The sequence below is a fragment of the Cornus florida genome, unplaced genomic scaffold (genome assembly GCF_030987335.1).
Source record: "Cornus florida cultivar Cherokee Brave unplaced genomic scaffold, ASM3098733v1 CherokeeBrave_3.0.0_Hap2_Chr08, whole genome shotgun sequence".
NCBI classification, from domain to species: domain Eukaryota; kingdom Viridiplantae; phylum Streptophyta; class Magnoliopsida; order Cornales; family Cornaceae; genus Cornus; species Cornus florida.
Window position 1 is genome coordinate 66,175,232 of NW_026775578.1, and position 18,101 is coordinate 66,193,332.

General features: G+C 37.0%; 1 protein-coding gene across 1 annotated transcript; it reads right to left on the minus strand.

The window, feature by feature from the left end:
* Positions 1–4,544: 4,544 nt before the first annotated feature.
* LOC132271924 (cytochrome P450 704C1-like) lies at positions 4,545–10,016 on the minus strand. The gene is made up of 7 exons (XM_059773428.1): positions 9,609–10,016; positions 8,474–8,689; positions 7,931–8,225; positions 7,625–7,629; positions 6,476–6,799; positions 6,020–6,223; positions 4,545–4,922 (listed from the first exon to the last, which is right to left on the minus strand). Exons 1-7 carry the CDS (start codon positions 9,909–9,911, stop codon positions 4,716–4,718), a joined length of 1,554 nt encoding a protein of 517 aa, XP_059629411.1. The 5' UTR covers positions 9,912–10,016; the 3' UTR covers positions 4,545–4,715.
* Positions 10,017–18,101: the final 8,085 nt, after the last annotated feature.

An 18,101-nucleotide genomic window follows, 5' to 3' on the forward strand; every position in this document is an offset into this window, starting at 1 on the left:
CAAGAAGTATAATTATCTAACTTGTTAATATTTTGATTGTGAGCTTAAAGGAAGGAATAATGGCTTAGTTTGATATATTGTGCTTTTCATTAGGTTGTTTAGACAATATATGCTTAATTAGTCATCCATGCTTGTTGATTCAATCAATCACACATATTAGTATTGCAACATACATTTCCCTTCATTCATTATACATTGAGTATCTAGAAAGGTGATGCTTAGTGGTGACCTCTAAACCCCAAGATTCCTCTCTCTTGTTCTTTACCCTTTATTTACTTTAATTGCTTTCTATTGAATTTTTTACATTATAATTTAATTAACCAATCAAACCGTCTTTTGATCACTCGACCTACTAATCCAACCTTGTTTCCATTTCAAACACGCATCCGATCCTTTGGGACTATCCATACTCACCCTATCTGTATTAGTAGTTAGAGGTAGTAGTGGTACTTTATAAATTCAAACTTGGCCACTCTTTAACACATTTTAACTTGTTGGTTCACAACGACACTAGTCCTATCTTAACTTTCTTAGGAGTAGGAACCGCAACCTTAGCTAAACACCCCCATACTTTTAAGAATTTATAGGAAGGTTTTTGACCTTTCCATAATTCATAAGGTGTCACATTCGTTTTCTTTTGAGGTATTTTGTTGAAAACATTATTAGCAGAAAGCAAAGCTTCCCCCCACAAATTCTGGGTTAAACCAAAACTTATCAACATAGCATTCATCATTTCTTTTAAGGTACAATTTTTGCGTTCAGCAACACCGTTCTATTGAGGTGAATAAGGAATAGTAGTTTAATAAATAATACCATATTCTGAGCAAATGTCAGTGAATGGTGCTTTGTATTCACCACCTCTATCACTTCTAAGCATCTTTATCATTTTTCCAAGTTGATTCTCAACCTCATTCTTGTAATGTTTAAACATTTCCAAGGCTTCATCTTTGCTTCTTAACAAGTATACATAACAATATCTTGTGCAATCATCAATAAAAGTAATGAAATACTTTTTCCTACCTCTGGTTGGCACAGATTTAAAGTCACAGATATCATTGTGAATTAATACTAGAGGTTCAGTACTTCGCTCTATAGAGTGAAATGAGGTTCTAGTCAATTTTGCTTCTACACATATTTGACATTTTTTATTTAAATAAATACTAAAATTAGGTATATAATCCATGTTAATTAATCTACAAATCGTATCATAATTAACATGTCCTAACCTACCATGCCACACATCAGATGACTCAATCATATAAGCAGAAGACGCATGAGCTTTATTATTATTATTAATAGCTTTGGGTACAACAATCATTACATTGAACTTAAATAGTCCATTACTTAGATATCCTTTATCCACATACACCCCATTCATAGTCAACACAAACTTGTCAGATACAAAGACCAGCTTGAACCCATTCTTGCTTAGGAATGACCCAGAGACCAAGTTCTTCCTGATGTCTGGTATATGCAGCACATTATTAAGAGTGAGCTCTTTTCCTGAGGTCATTAGTAGTTTGATCTTTCCTTGTCCTTCAATCTTTACAGTAGAAGAGTTCCCCATATAGAGTTATTCTTTAACATCTATAGATTCATAGGTAGTGAACATCCTCTTTTCTGAGCAAACATAACGAGTAGCTCCTGTGTCCACCCACCATTCTCTATTGTTGCTCATAAGGTTGATTTCAGAAACCACGGCTAAAAGATTTAGCTCTGACACATTAGCTATCAACTTATCTTCCTCAGCAATGTGCACCTCAGTGGTCTTTTTCTTTGGGTTATGTTGTGCTTTGCGGCTACGACAGTCTTTAGCTCGGTGTCCTAGCTTGGCGCATATGAAGCACTTTCCAATGAACCTCTTGTAGTTTCCTTGGCTGGGAACTTCTCCAGAGTTCTTCCTCTTTTTATTCTTTTGTCCAGCTTCCACTACATTCGCTTTTGACACCATTGAAGAATTCCCAACTTTCTTTTCAGATATGTAGTTATCTTCTTCAATTCTCAACCTAACAATCAGGTCTTCGAGCCCTATTTCCTTGCACTTATGCTTCAAGTAGTTTTTGAAATCTTTCCAAATAGGTGGTAGCTTTTCAATGATTGAAGCTACTTGAAAAGATTCACTTAAAGTCATATTCTCAGCATGTATATCATGCAGGATCAGCTGGAGCTCCTGCACTTGGCTCATGACTGTCTTGGAGTCTATCATTTTGAAGTTTAGAAATCGTCCAACCACGAACTTCTTCAAGCTAGCATCCTTAATTTTATATTTCTTATCTAGTGACTCCCATAGCTCTTTAGCAGTGTTCATTGGACTATACACATTAGATAGAGTGTTGTCCAATGCATTAAGGATGTAGTTCTTGCATAGGAAGTCTCTATGCTTCTATGCATCAACAGCTCCTAGCTTTGTAATGTCAGTTTCTCCCTCTTCTAGCATTGGGGCAGTTTCAGCTAGGTACTTGCTCAGATTTAGAGTTGTAAGGTAGAACATCATTTTCTGTTGCCACCTTTTAAACTCCACCCCATTAAATTTTTCGAGCTTCTCCCCATGACTGACGGGAATATTAGGCATAGTAGTACTTGTACTTGCCATTCGTCTGATATATATTAAATATATAGACTGCAGTCAAACTTACAGAAAGAAAATAACAACAATATTTAAATAATTAAACTACAGTATAAGAGGAATCTGTCTTAAGATTATAGTCCAAAAATATGGTCTAACTATACCATACACTATAGTATTACTATTTAAATATTATGCATAAAAATAATGTGTGTGTATATATAATTATTATTACAAAATAATAATCTATATATATAATATCTTATAAAATAAAATAAAACTAAATAAAATAACCTAAAAATAAGTTGAGACTATAATTTGATTCTATATTCTTAAGACAGATTCGCCTCGCTATGGTGCTAACGGACTCAGTGGCGTCTATCTCCAAGAATACAACGACTTTTACTTCCTTAGGTAGTAGCACTGCAAACTAAAGTAATAGGCAAACCGGCTCGGTGTAGTACTCTCTGACTCGAACTCGGATTTGGAGTGACTGACTAAGGCTTGAACCCAAAGATAATGGCTCGTACCCACAGACACTTATAGAAGAAGAGAGAAGAATGAGAGAATTCAGAATTAGAGAAAAGGATTCTGAATTGGAGTGATTTGCAAATGATCCAAAGGGGGGTATTTATAAGTAGTAAGGTACCTTTTCGGGTTTTAATATTTTCCCGATGTGGGACAAAGATTTCCCACATTTTGCAAACCCATTTAGGCTTATCAAACACCTTACTTTGGAGCTAATTTCTCATTCACCCGGAAACGGATTTGAGAAAGTAAATATACCACGTTCATCTCCTTGCAGAGAGGAACGCGCTAGTCCATAAATTCACAAAAAATTCTTAGCGGAATCTATTCAAAATCTCATTCAAAGTTTATGTTTTTAATGCCCCCGTTTCCAACAATAATGGCATTTTATTGAAACTTGCAATATTTTTATTAATTAAAATGATACAATTTTTTTTATTAATTTTTCATCAACATGATAACGATAAACCTTTTCCCAAAGTAGAATTAAAGTACTTATTTTTTCTCAAAAATTGTAACAATTGGTAGAGAAAAATTAATTTTTTAACCATATTTTTTCTTTACCAATTCTCTTTTTATATGTAATTATTGTTTTCTTTTCTCTATATTTTTTCTTTCTCATATCAATTTGGATATAATTTTCTTTTATTTTGGACTATATTTTCCTCAATATCGTGTACCACACCATGATCCCTTCCTCCAACAGTTGTTTCTTGCACCATTGTTGACGGGCTACGTGGATCAGTAGAATAACCCCATAATTACCTCACTCCATTGAATTCAACAACTAGCAGTCTATCCACCCACTCAACTACTATATACTAGTACAATTTACCTTCAACAAAAACACACTTCTTCTTGGGTTGCATGGTTGCATATGCTGTATATAAACGCACAGACACACACTGGCACACCACATGGACACACATACATGAATTGATCAATAAACATTAATGTTACGTATGTTTGGTTGGAGGGATGGGATTGAGGAAGGATAAATGAGGAGATGAAATAACTTTTTAATGTTTGGTTGAGGGAAGGAAAAAGAGGGCAGAAGCAAGGAGGGAGGGATCCTCCTTTGTTTTTTTTTATCCATCCAAAATTGGGAGGAAGAGGAGAGAGAAAAGATTATAACTAACATAAATATGTATTTTTCATTTCTAATCTAGTAACAATTTGGAATATATATAGAATTTTTAGAATTTAAATAATAAGGGTATATTAATAAAAATAATATAAAAGCCATCTTTCCCTTTTTTCCAATCAAAAAAAAATGTCATCCCATCCATTCTTTCTGTTATCCATTTCATCCAACCAAACAAAAAGAGAGTGAAACACATTTCCTTTCCTAAGGATGCCTGATCCATTCTTTTCCCTTTTTCCCTTCCATCCATTTTTCTATCCCTCCAACCAAACGAAGCATAATATTCACCACATGTATGTAAAAACATTAAACCTTAAACCACGTATTCTATTAAGATAAAATGTCTATTACAATTCATATAATTGCTACGTAGGGCATACAAATCTCAACATAATCTTACATGAAACAATAGAACTTTACTTGCACACAATTGAAAGGATAATCCAACAGCATGTTGTTATATTTTCTAGACAAAAACTATAGGCATCTAGAGGACTTGCATGCCCATCTGTGGGAGGCACAGAGATGGAGACCCCCATCAATGTGCAGAGTAAGCATAGTCTTGTAATTAACTGGTCCCTGTTCATCACTCAGCTTGAAGATGAAGTTTCCCATCAACATGGCCGAGAAAATCTTCATCTCCCTATAAGCAAACTCTTTTCCAAGACAAATTCTCGGTCCGGCCTGTATAACAACAATTATTCAATTAGCATTCTCATGGCCAAGTTAACAACTTATAATTCAAAGGGAATAACTTTAAAAATAGAGTTATACACCTTTTGTCTAAAAAAAATTTTTTTGTATTCTCAGAGTTTACATAGAAAGTTGCTCAATTTTAGTGATATTTGGTAATCCAAGTAAATCAATTGTGGTATAACAATGATTTAAATTAGGGTACTGCTCTTTAGTTCAATAAATAAAAACATACTACTTCACTAAATATATGTGGCTTCCTATGTGTCAAATATAATGAGATCCATTTTAAAATATAAGCTAATTAACTATTTAGAAAGTTGTAGTCCATTTTTTATGTTTCATCTTAATATAGTATCTTTATTGATTATTAAAGGTTCAATCACCATGTATATCAAATTATAGATGTATTTTATATATATATATATATCACATTGCGTCTCAATCTCTAACGCATATATGCTTAAGATTGCATGTCATATATATAATTAGATAGGCATTTGTTCATTGATATAATGATCAAAATTAATGATCTATGTGACTCCAAAAACAAAAACAGAGGAGGAATTTAAAGAAAAATTGTAAAGTATTGAAAAATTAAAAAATACTACAGTTTTTGTTCTTAATTTTATACCAATCAAATTCTTCTATTTGAAATTAACAACATGAAAAATACCATGAAAGATACAGAGAAAATGAAAAAGAAGATGATACGGTTATGAAAAACTGAAAAGATGAAGAAAGGAGTTATGAAAAACTAGTAGATAAAGAAAGAAAAATTAACAACAAACAATAGTAATGATGCTTATATAAGTTAAAAATTTATAATAACATGTCATATTTTTATCTAGGTCGGTTTTAAGTTGGAGTATTAAAGTCGTCAAAAATATCATTTCCCTTTAAATTAACAACTTTCTCTCCAAAATTTCTATATGCCCAAGATTTTAGCTTCAAATTGTCAAAAAAATAAATAAATGTGTAACGTGTTTTAAGTATATGTTTTTCCTGACTGTGTTTTTTTGAGAGATCAAATTGAATTTTGCTCAGTGTGGGTGATACTTGGTGAATAAAAATATACTCTACGTTACCTGAAAGGCAGTGAGTTTAAAAGGGCTTTCTTGCTGGAAAATACCGTCTTTATCGAGCCATCTCTCTGGCCGGAATTCCTCTGCATCATCACCCCATAAAGATTTCATCCTGCCCATGCAATAAGGTTGATACGTTATCATATCGCCCTTCCTCACGCTGAACCCATCCGGAAATGTATCATCCGAAAAACAAACCTTCGCATCCTGTGACAGCCTAATTGTGTGAATGCATTGCAAAAACAATAGTACATAATTATGTGTCAGGTATGTTGGAATTCATTCATGCATTTTGAATAATGATAAGTAATTCGAAAGTTGGATGTATCCGACTGTTTCATGTGAGTGGCAATGACATCATCATGACATCATCTCTTACTCACGTAATTTTAGTTGAATGTATCCGACTCTCGGACTCTGTATCATTACTCATGTATTTTTCGTTTTAAGATTAGTTACCACAGGAACTGCAGGATAGAGTCTGAGTGTCTCGGTCAATGTTGCGTGGAGATAGTGCATCTTGTTGACAGCATCTTCAGTGATACCATTTGCAAACTCTTCAAAACTTGAATTTTGAATATCCATTTGTGTTGCCTCTTTAACTTCTTGAGCAATTTTTTCTTGAATGAGTGGATACTTGCATATCATGTAAAAGAACCAGGAAAGAGCAACAGCTGTTGTGTCCTTTCCAGCAATTATGAAACTGAGGATGAAGTCCTTTAAATACTTTGGATCAGTCTCATTTGCCTCCAGAAGCCTTGACACAAGGTCCACCTTTTTCGTCTGCCATTCATGTTTATCCAATACATACGTTAATTTTGTTGGTTGACAACTAAAAAATGATAAATAAATAAAAATTCCGCCCCACAGATTTGCCCTGCCCATACTCAGGGGCGGAGACAGAAACTTGAGGTTGGGGGGCCGGTTTTGTACTATGTAATTAAACTTAAAAATATTTATACATTAATTATAAAAATTCTTAAATTTGAGCTTTTAAAAATATATTTAAAAGATTCCAAGTCGAAAAATTATTAAAAGGGGACACAAACTAAATTTATTTTCAAATTCTTTATTTTTTGTCAAGATAAAAGTGTTTTGAAAAAAAATAAAAATAAAAAAAAAATAATGGGGGTTCAGCCAATTGAATTTTTAATGAATTTTAAGGGCAAAACCTACAAAGTAATTAATATATAGAGATACAAATAACAATTTTAAGAAAGTATGGGGGGCCATGGCCACTGCTGGCCCACCCTTAGCTCCGTCCCTGCCTGTACTTATTGGGATGGTTTTGGGATTGCTTAATTGGGGACGCGGTGAAGGGTTAGAAACCGGTATGGTTGCGGATTCCACCTACCGAATTATTTGCACCTAAGAGAAGTTGAATCTCAGACCCGGATCGGCCTTGAGAAGCTCAAAATTTTGGAAAATTCTAGGCGAATGTCCTAAATTTGAGAGGCCCAAAAGTTTGAGAGGCCATAGGTGTTGATGTCTTCTTTTTTTTTGGCCTAAATTTGAGGCCCTAGGCAATCGCCTTGGTCGCCTAGGCACAGGCCGACTCTGCTCAGACCTAATGTTTCGTAAGACACCACAACCAAATAACTTATTCACTTGAACTTGAACCAACCCCTTGAATTATCCCGCCCCATTTATAATATCTTGTGGCTTTAATATTTCATAAACTCATATCTTTTCTAATACATATATATATATTTTTAAAACAAAAAGTTTGTTAAATGGGGCAGGGTGGGGGATTTTCCAAGGGGCCAATGACGAGCTAGGGGATATTTTGACAAGCATTTTTGGACAGGAATGGGTTATACTTTTTTAATGAAGGACAAAGATGGGAAAGGAGGGCCCTGTTTCAAACCGGTTCCTTTGCCATCCCTAAAATGAAAGAGGTCAAGATGTTAGAACTCATTGATGAATCGTGTTTCAACTCTTGACCTTGTTCGGTCTTGCTTCTGATAAATTTATATACAAATCTGTCAATAACTTTGATACTCTCTCTCATTTTCGCTTCTGATCCGATGTTCAAGAATCGGTTGATTCTCCAAAATACATCGACATATCTATACACGGTTATGGCACTTGCTTCATCAAAAGCTTTGGAGAACAGGGCACCTTCTTCATTTGTTCCACACATGCTGTCTAGTTCTGCGCCGAGTATAACCTTGAATACTGCATCCAATGTCGATTTCATAAATATATCCTGCCAATTGAACACAATGATTAGTATATATATGTGAGTATAAGAGAGCAGTACTTAAATCCGATATAGAAAGTGAGAGAGAGAGAGGATTGGAAGATTGAGTCCGTTTTTCTTCGCATAGTGAAATCTCTTGCCTGATTATAAGCCGGAACCGCGTGTATTGTGTGGTGCATGGTTTATTTATTTTTGATGTATGAATGAGAAGAAATAGCTAAACTTCCATTATATGAATTGATATATAATCTTACTTGGACTTCAATTGTTTGATTGGAAGTTGCAGCTTTAGACACTATCCCGGCAAGTTTTACTGCATTGTTTCTGAATACTACACTGCTGAAGTCCCTCAACATCTTGGTGGAGAACTCATAGCTTGATATTTTCCTCTGGTGTTGCCACTTTCCTCCATCCACCGTGTGAATCCCATCGCCTAGAAGAGCCATCAAGATGCTATGATGGAACCATCCCTGCAGCAAATTTGATTCAGCTGTCACTTACACGCAGCGATGGACTTAAAAAATTTTGTGAAGGGGGTCTTTTATATTGTGAGTCTATTGTTGTAATTTTAATTATGTTTTCTTCATAAATTTTTAAAAATTTAAAATATAAAATGAAAAATAAATAAAAAAAAAATTTAATTCAGTGGGGCGAATTGTAATTTTAGTGGGAGTATCTTCATAAATTCTAAAAAAATTAAAATATAAAATGCACAAAATAAAAGAATTTAATAAGGCAAATTATAATTTTAGTGAAAATTTTCATAAATTCTAAAACAATTGAGATATAAAATAAAAATATAAAAAATCTAGTGGGGGATCCCCACTGGTCCTATGTTAGGTCACTTTACACACACACACACACATATATACATATATATGTAATACACCCACTCATACACACATGGGTGGAAAATATCCCAAAAATATATAATTTCCAATGTTCAGGTTCATACACTTTTAAAACCAAATTTTAAAGTTCAAATCAGTTCCTTAAGGTAGCAAAAAATTTGCACAAGAAGAAGTGGAAATTGGTTCAAATTGTGATTTTTTGTTGAATTACTCAAAACCCATATGCAATCTTGAATTTCAGAACAAAAAATTGAAAATAAAATGTAAAATCAAGCACTCAAACTTGAAAAAACTTGGGTTGGATTGGGTGTCCAAATATTCGAAGTCTTCCTTTCTTTTCTCACTATTTCTTGACAGCCAAACACAGAACTATTGGATTCGACTTCATCGTGAACTGAAATACAAGATTTCATCACACTGCAATTTTTTCTACAGCCAACTTTTTGCAAGCAATATTGATAATTAACTATGAACAAAGATACACACACACGAACACACACATATATATACACACACTATTAGATGAGGTATTACGAACCTTGCCATAATTTGCAAAGTTGGTCTTGAGGACATACTCAACAATTGCAGGGTCTGCAGTGCAAATTTGGCTCCGAGAAAGGTCAAGCAATCTGTAAGTCTTGTTTCTGCTTGAGAGTTGAGTCATGTAGTCATGCAGCCTCTCAAAGTGTAGCAGTTGATGGAAGACTGTGGCAACAACAGGGTAGTATCTCTTTTTCTGGTCTGATGATGAGAGTTGGACAACAAATTTGGTGAGATATATTACAAAGATTACAGCTAAAGCTGTTACTGTGAATGAGATGGGATTAGAAAGGAAATCCATATGTAGAAACCCTTTTGTGATTGTGTAGTGTGATATTTTCTTGTCAATGGAGTTGAGATATGAAGATAGTGGAGTGGCGAACAAATGTGTATATATAGAGGAAATGTTGTGTATGATGTACCTCTTTTTCAAACTTATGGACGCAACTTCTTGAAAATGAAAATTCAATGCTTCACAAGTTTGGCTAAGAATGAAAAATAATGATAATGAGAAAAATCAAAATTTTAAACTAAAGGACAAGAATTGAAAAGGAAATTGAAATTTCGATGCATACTTTTCATAAATTTGATATTAAGGATCAAAAGTTTGACTAAGAATGAAGAATATTAATGATTTTGAAAAAAATCGCCTTATTTTTGTAGTCCAGTGGTCATGAGAGGAAACATCGTCTTTTGATGTAGGACTTTGCCGCAACACTATTCTTTGATTGTCATTGCAGAGTCACTATGTTTTTTAGACTTATAACTTTCAAGAATTTTAAACAAAAAGATAAGAATTGAAATGTAAATGGAAAATTCAATTTAAACTTTTCAGACTTGTACTTTCAAGAATTTTAAACAAAAAGACAAGAATTGAAATGTAAATGGAAAATTCAGTTTAAACCTTTCATAGATTTATTACTAGAAATGATAAGCTTGAATAAAAACAAAGATTAAAATTGCTTTATATTTGGAGTCCAGTGGTGCTCATGAGAGAAAACTATCACCTTCTAGGGGGCCTTTGCTGCAATACCCATTTGACTATTCTTTTATTACTGCTATATGGCCTCTTTGTTCTTGGGACTTGGTCATAATCTTGTAATTTATTATTATTCTCGAGTTTTAATTAAAAATTGTATTAATATTATCCTAACACCTTATCCAAAAACAATAAAAAAATTCTAATTCAAGACTTAGAATGAAAATTTGTCTTCCCATCCCCAACTTTGCTAGGACCAAAAAACAAAAAAAACAAAAAAAAAAAAAAAACTTATAGTCCATCAAATCTAATTCAAGATTTATATTACATCGAGCATTACTTAGTGAGTTAATTGGCAGAATGTCCAACCCCTCAAATGGTTATGCGGCTATGCCTGTGTTCAATTCTTCACACTCCCTAGTTTGCCAGGATAAAATAAATAAATAAATACTCACAACTTAGTCCATCAATTTTAATTCTAGACCTATATTCTATCGAGTATTACCCACTGGGCTAGTTGGTAGAATGCCCAACTCCCCGAGCAAGTAACCTCCCCTAAACTATTGGTTTTTATTTGTGATCAGAAATAAAATAATTCTTGTGGATTTAAACAAGACATAGAGATAACCACGAGTCATAGAATTTTAACAATAGAGTAACTCAATAATAGAAATTATAAATTGAAAACAACCATTTATATTTTCTCAAAAAAAAAAGGAGAAACAACAATAATAAAATAAGTATGAAAGAATTGGTCAGGATAAGGCCTAGCAGTTCAGTATGACTCTAAGATACAACTCATGTCCCTCTTGAGCCCTTGATCTTCGCTTCGCAGAAATACATCCAAAGAATGTACCCCAAAAATTTAAGCTAGTTATTAGGTATTTCTATATACCCACCCATTTTTACCCATTTCATTTTCCATCCAAATATGATGTAGGACAAATATCATTATAACATTTTTCACCCGAACTCGCAACGCCCTCGTTGTGATTGAGCCGTTGGGCTCACTCGGACACCACCGAGCTAGACGCTTGGCGTGACACCAGATTAAGGACTGAATGGTTGGCGTAACCCTCCGGACCAGGCGCAGAGTGGTTGATGAGTATAACAGTTGAATCAGGATGTGATACCAACTGTAACGGATAAATACTTACTCATTTACTCAAAAATATAAATTATTTAGTAGTGATGCATATCTAATCATTTATACACATTTCACTTTCTATTCGAAGGTGACGTTGGGGACAAATATCTTTGTAACACCTTTCAGAGAGGAAGAATGGTCATGTTGTGACTCCATTTAATTTAAGTGTAATTTGGGATGCACGGGACCATGCGTAGATGACTTTGAAGTACGTGGACTTGACTTTTGATTTCATTACTTTTTATTGTTAATTACCAAATGGTGTGTTCGATACAGGAGTTTCGAGTTCATCGAGTATCCAGGGATAGGTTTCTCAGAGATTGATGGAGAAATTAAATGTTGTCGATATATTTAAAAATTGTTTTACAGTAAAAATTGTTTTAGGTCCAAACAATCCTGACCGTTAGTTGAAATGGAAAACTTTATACGAGCACACTCCTTTGTTGTTCTGACTCTCTTATTTTCTTTTTTTCCTTCTTATTTTAAATTGCAGTATGAAGTAATTGTTGTTAGAAGAACTGCCATAGTTACCTCTTCTTTTGTATCTGTGGGTGTGGGTGTGGGTGTGGGTGTGGGTGAGTAATAACACTTATTTATTTATTTATTTTTATTAACTTGAGGTGTTCGGAATGGCACCAACCTTTAGGGTCCTTTAACAACCCGACTAATCCCTAAGAATTCGGAAAGGCGCCTCCTCACCCGGGCCGGATAAGTCACTGTAGGGGTAATAAAGGTTAGCCACAAAGAACACCCTGCGAGACTCGAACCCCAAATTTTGAATCCAATCCATTTTTAAGTCTATTTGTGAATGAGATTTACGTACAGGAGATTTGAGCTCGATCACTGGTTTTTTGCACCTTAACATCATTCGCAGTCGATGATAAAAGTTGGGCACTTTTATCTGTAAGATTGTAACATACTTGACCTCTATGAGATAGAATGGTTTGTCTTGACCATTGAGGTAGTTGACTCTAAGTTAGTGTGCTTAGAGTATACTAAACTGAATCATCATAAGATCACACCATACAAATTACTATCATTATTTTGATGTGATTTTTATCTACTAGAGACATTAAGCTCTAAATCCTAAGAGGTCTCAAGTTTCAGTATTAGTCACTTTGACTTACCAATGTGTGAGATCTTTTAAGGTCAATATCACAGTATCTTGGGTGGCTAATGTTGGAGCTGTAGGAACACAAATGCTTAACATGGAATCCACACTCTTTAGAAGAGTTAGAATATCCCCTGGATGCAATTTAACAATTTGGTCACTGGAACTTGGCCAGAGCATTTTAGTAAAATGTTTACTAAATTATTATTATTTTTTTATTTAAAAAAATATTTATTTAAAAAAACTATTTTATAAAAGAAATTCTTTCATTGATCATACGAGGATCAAAAAGGATTCTTATCCTAGTTCCAATTGGATATCCAATTAATTACAATAAGCACCACAATTATATTGCAATTGCACTCTAGGATTCAGAAATTACAATAAGGTCCTGTCATACTAAATAACTACATATAAGTCTCTTTATTACCCGATATCCATAAGTAGCTCCAAGGAAAATAAATATTGTCCCACCTAAGACATACTTACTTCTTATATTCCTTGAGTAACCAATTTAATCCTTCATCTCTAGCCCCATCTATATACGTAATATATCTCTCAGGTTGATTATTCAGTTATTCATGCACAAACTTACAGAATACAGAATAATTGAGAGTGAGAGAGAGGGTTCCACAAAGCTGTATTTTCTGGGGATATAGAGGTGAAGATTCACTTGGTGTTCAAGGCTAAAGGAGTGAGTGCGTTTCACTTCCAAAAAAGAAAAAACGTTCTTGTATTCGACGATTATTCAATCGTCCAAATGTATAAACTTCTTTTAAGTGTTCTTGATTTGATGAAAAATCATGTGGATAAGATCTTGAAATTTTTAAATCGCTTCCGTTTTGCTTTCACACAGCATAAGAGATACATTATAGAAAATCGAAATGCTTTTAAGAGAAGCAAAAATGGACACTTACCCAACTTCTTTTGCATTTTTCTACAAGGGAAATGGGGTATTTAAATGCATTAGTTGTTGCGAAATTAAGCAGGAAATAAAGAAAACTAGAACAAACACACACGAGAATACATATATTTTTACACTTGATTGACCCAAAACTAGTAGTATATCTAAAGGTTGCAAGAATTTTACTGAAATAATAAAAAACGATGCCAATATAGAGAGTTTAGAATGTACAGTATTTATCAACAGGCACCATACTACCTGTTAGCCCCTTGACGGTTGTCCAAGGGAAGACATGGGCATTTCAAGGCCATGCCATGTCTTAGGAATACTTTGGCTTTGATTAGACAGCCATGAGGGTGCTCAGTGGGTTGTCAGCGTGCACAAGATGCTCAGCGTGCACACAAGATGCTTAAAAGGATGCTCGGCGTGCACTGGGGGTGCCCAGTGGCACTTTCGTAAATATGGCGAAAAGTGAAACTTGGAGTTTTGACTCGGGATCTTTATGGGAGATACCTTGAGTCCATAGAAGCTGGTTGGCGCAGACGGCACTTAATTTGGATGTCGGGAAAGGTCTGAAAGGCCATTATGACTCCTCAAGCATGGGTGATGTTTACTCCTGTGAGAGTGCTGGATTTCCTTAAGACTATATTAGGGGGGGGGTCTGTTGAGCGCATCGGTTGGGCTATGGCATGGCTTGCTTAGAGGGCTTAGCCAACGTGCATGGGCACGTGTTGCACCACTCCAAGATGGTTGCACAAGTGGGGAGCATCTAAGATATTGAAGGGCAAATAAGTGTGCACCGACACGCGCGCTGGAGTGCAGCGGCGTGCGTGCGGGAGTGCAGGTTGGCGCGCGGGTAGGCGTCCAACCTAGTGTGCGCGAGCGTCTAGCTCGGCGTGCACATGGGCGTCCAGGTGGGTGTGCAGCCACGGGCGCATGAGGGTATAAACATGGCGCGCAAAGAAGGGCACTAGTGTGTGCGCCGGCGTGCACTTTGGTGTGCACCTGAGCGTGCGCACGGGCGTGCATGGCTTGGCACGCCGTGCACTCAGAGACATATATATGTGGGTGCAGATTGGTGGACTTGGGCTAGGTTCACAAGGTTGACTCAGATGTGGCTAGAGCATGGATAACACAAAGTCATGGCTTGCGGTTACAAGAGGTGGTGGCTTAGTGGGCTCGGTTGGTTGGGGGAAGTTACTAGCACTTCCCACTCATCATGGGAAGTGGGGGAGTGCTGAGTAACCTCCCAAACATGTGGCACAATTCTGAGAGGACCAACACACAGGCGGTTAAGGGTGGTTTCCTCCACCATGCAGAATCTAACTTCTTGTGGTTATGTGGCATGAGGAGAACATGCCAACAAGCCTAGCAGTTGGGCTTGTCAACTGCATTATAGTGCTGGCTCATTTAGAGGGTGCCAGCACGACCCTAGGTGGATGGGGGTGTCATCCATCATCTTAGTGGGCAGTTATGGGCGGTTTTGAGAGTGGCCTATATAATGCTAAGGTGGGCTTTGTAGAGGGAACAGAGAAGAGGGTGTGAGCCTTGGTTGTTCCTTGTACGAACTCATGTTCCTTTGTAATATGTTTAATATGAGCAAAGGTTGGGGCTTGTCCCTGTAAACTGTGTGTGCCTTCTTTATATTTCTATATTGTGTGTATTGTGTTGTTGTGTTGGCTGAGACTTGGTGGCCCCAAGTGCCATTGCAGAGGCAAAAATTCGTGGTGTAATTTAGCCCTGTGACAATTGGTATCAGAGCCCTGTTCTACGATGGCTGGAGGTAATACTCGTGAAAGAGTTTCCCATTTGGAAGAGTTCGTGGGTTTTCCTACAGAAACAGAGGTACAAGATGGTGCAGAGAGCCTTGTTGTTCGAATTGAAAACTTGGCTTCTGAATTGGAGATCTTGAAGACTGATCCTGATGGGTTTGGTGACTTCATGCAGGCCACCAAAGAGCAATTGTCCCGTATCTCTGAAGATGTTGAGTCACTGACTGACGTCTTCAAGAAGAACCTGAAAGACCTTGAAGATGAAGTGTCCTTGGTGAAGAGGGCCATTCATGGGAGTTCCAGAGGCGGTGGTGATCCTCTTTCGCAGAAGATCAAGGTGCCGGATCCCAAGTCTTTCAGTGGTACCCGAAATGCCAAAGAGTTGGAGAATTTCCTATGGGACATGGAGCAGTACTTTAAGGCTGCTCGGATCCCTGATGGCGAGAAGGTGACCATTACAAGCATGTATCTGTCTGGTGATGCAAAGCTATGGTGGCGCACACGGACAGAGGATGATGCTTCTGCGGGTAGGCCTCGGATTGAAGTTTGGGAGACCCTCAAGAAGGAATTGAAGGACCAGTTCTTGCCTCAGAACACTGCATGGATTGCAAGGGAATCTCTGAAGAAATTGAAGCACACAGGTACCGTTCGTGACTATGTGAAGGACTTTAGTTCCTTGATGCTGGACATTCGAAATATGTCAGAGGAGGACAAGCTGTTCAATTTCATGTCCGGATTGCAACCATGGGCTCAGGCAGAACTCCGTAGGCAAGGTGTGAGGGACCTTCCTACTGCCATGACAGCGGCAGATTGTCTTGTAGATTTCAAAATGACTGGGTCTACTACACAAGACAAGAAGAAGTCCAAGGAGGGGAAGAAAGACAAAGGCCAGTCCTTCAGGTTCAATGACAAAAAGAAGGACAAGAATCAAAAGAAGGATAAAGGGGGTGGCTTTGTCAAGGCCAAGGCAGATTACAACAACAAAGGGAGTAGTAGTGGGACTAAGCCCAACTACGGTTGTTTCATCTGCAATGGTCCCCATCGTGTTAGGGACTGTCCCAAGAGGGAGAAGCTGAGTGCTATTGTCGCTGAATCAAAAGGAGACTCAGACTCGGAATCTGGTCCAACCCGAGTTAATCCTCTGCAAATGCTGAATGCTCTTACTGAAGAACAGTCCATGGAGTTGAAAGGGCTCATGTTCATTCAGGTGACACTGAACGGCAAGGAAGTTTTGGCAATGGTGGACACGGGGGCCACTCATAACTTCATTGCGCAGAGGGAAGTAAGTAACTTTAATTTAAAGTTAATTCCACATGCTAATAAGATGAAAGTTGTGAATTCTGAAGCCAAGCCTGTTTTAGGCATGGCCACCACTTCTATGAAAGTTGGTTGTTGGGAGGGCGTAGTTAGTCTTATGGCTGTTCCCTTAGATGATTTTGATCTAATTCTTGGAATTGAGTTCCTTACGAAAGCCAGAGTGGTAGTTGTACCATATTTGGGAGGAGTTTTTATTTGGGACAGGAGTTGTCCATGTTTTATTCCATCAGTGGCTCTTTATGGGCACCAAAAGAAGGAAGATCGTAAATATGGTTGCATCGAAATAATCTCTGCTTTGCAAGTGAAAACAGGTTTGAAGAGAGGAGACTCTACCTTTCTTGCAGCTATGATAGAGATCAAACCGGACCAGCTTGTTGAAGTTCTGGATTCTGTTGCTGAAATTCTAGACGAATTTGCAGAAGTGATGCCACCAGAACTACCCAAGCAATTGCCCCCTCGACGTGCTGTTGATCATAAGATAGAGTTGGAGCCGGGTGCAAGGGCTCCTGCTCAGGCCCCATATCGGATGGCGCCTTCAGAACTGGCTGAACTGCGTAGACAGTTGGATGAGTTGCTGGAGTCTGGCTATATTCAACCATCCAAGGCACCGTATGGCGCGCCAGTGTTGTTCCAGAAGAAGCAGGATGGCTCAATGCGGATGTGTGTGGATTATAGGGCTCTGAATAAGGTGACTGTGAAGAACAAGTACCCAGTGCCCAATGCCGCAGACTTATTTGACAGGTTGTCAAGGGCATCCTATTTTACTAAGCTGGATTTACGTGCAGGCTACTGGCAGGTGCGTATAGCAGAAGGAGATGAACCCAAAACTGCATGTGTAACTCGTTATGGGTCCTATGAATTTCTTGTAATGCCGTTTGGGCTAACTAATGCCCCGGCAACCTTCTGCAACTTAATGAATAATGTGTTTTATGACTACATCGATCGCTTTGTTGTTGTTTATCTGGATGACATTGTAGTCTATAGTGAGTCATTGAAAGATCACTTAAAACACTTGAGATTGGTTTTCTCAAAACTGAAGGAGTTTCAGTTATTTATCAAAAAAGAGAAGTGTGAGTTTTGTCGCCAAGAAGTGATGTTTTTGGGGCATTGGATCAGTAAGGGCCATGTCAGAATGGATGAGAGAAAGGTGAAAGCCATCCTTGATTGGTCTGCACCTACCAAAGTGACAGAGTTGAGATCTTTTCTAGGGTTGGCAAATTACTACAGAAAGTTTATAAAGGGGTATTCCAAGAAGGTTAGT

What these genes read in the sequence shown, in the direction of transcription:
- LOC132271924 (XM_059773428.1), bottom strand. Translation starts at nt 9,911, where the DNA reads ATGGATTTCCTTTCTAATCCCATCTCATTCACAGTAACAGCTTTAGCT. An exon ending in ACTTTGCAAATTATGGCAAG is followed by an intron (nt 8,690 to 9,608) that starts GTTCGTAATACC and finishes AATTTGCTGCAG; the next exon opens with GGATGGTTCCATCATAGCAT. An exon ending in TTAAACTCACTGCCTTTCAG is followed by an intron (nt 4,923 to 6,019) that starts GTAACGTAGAGT and finishes GTTGTTATACAG; the next exon opens with GCCGGACCGAGAATTTGTCT.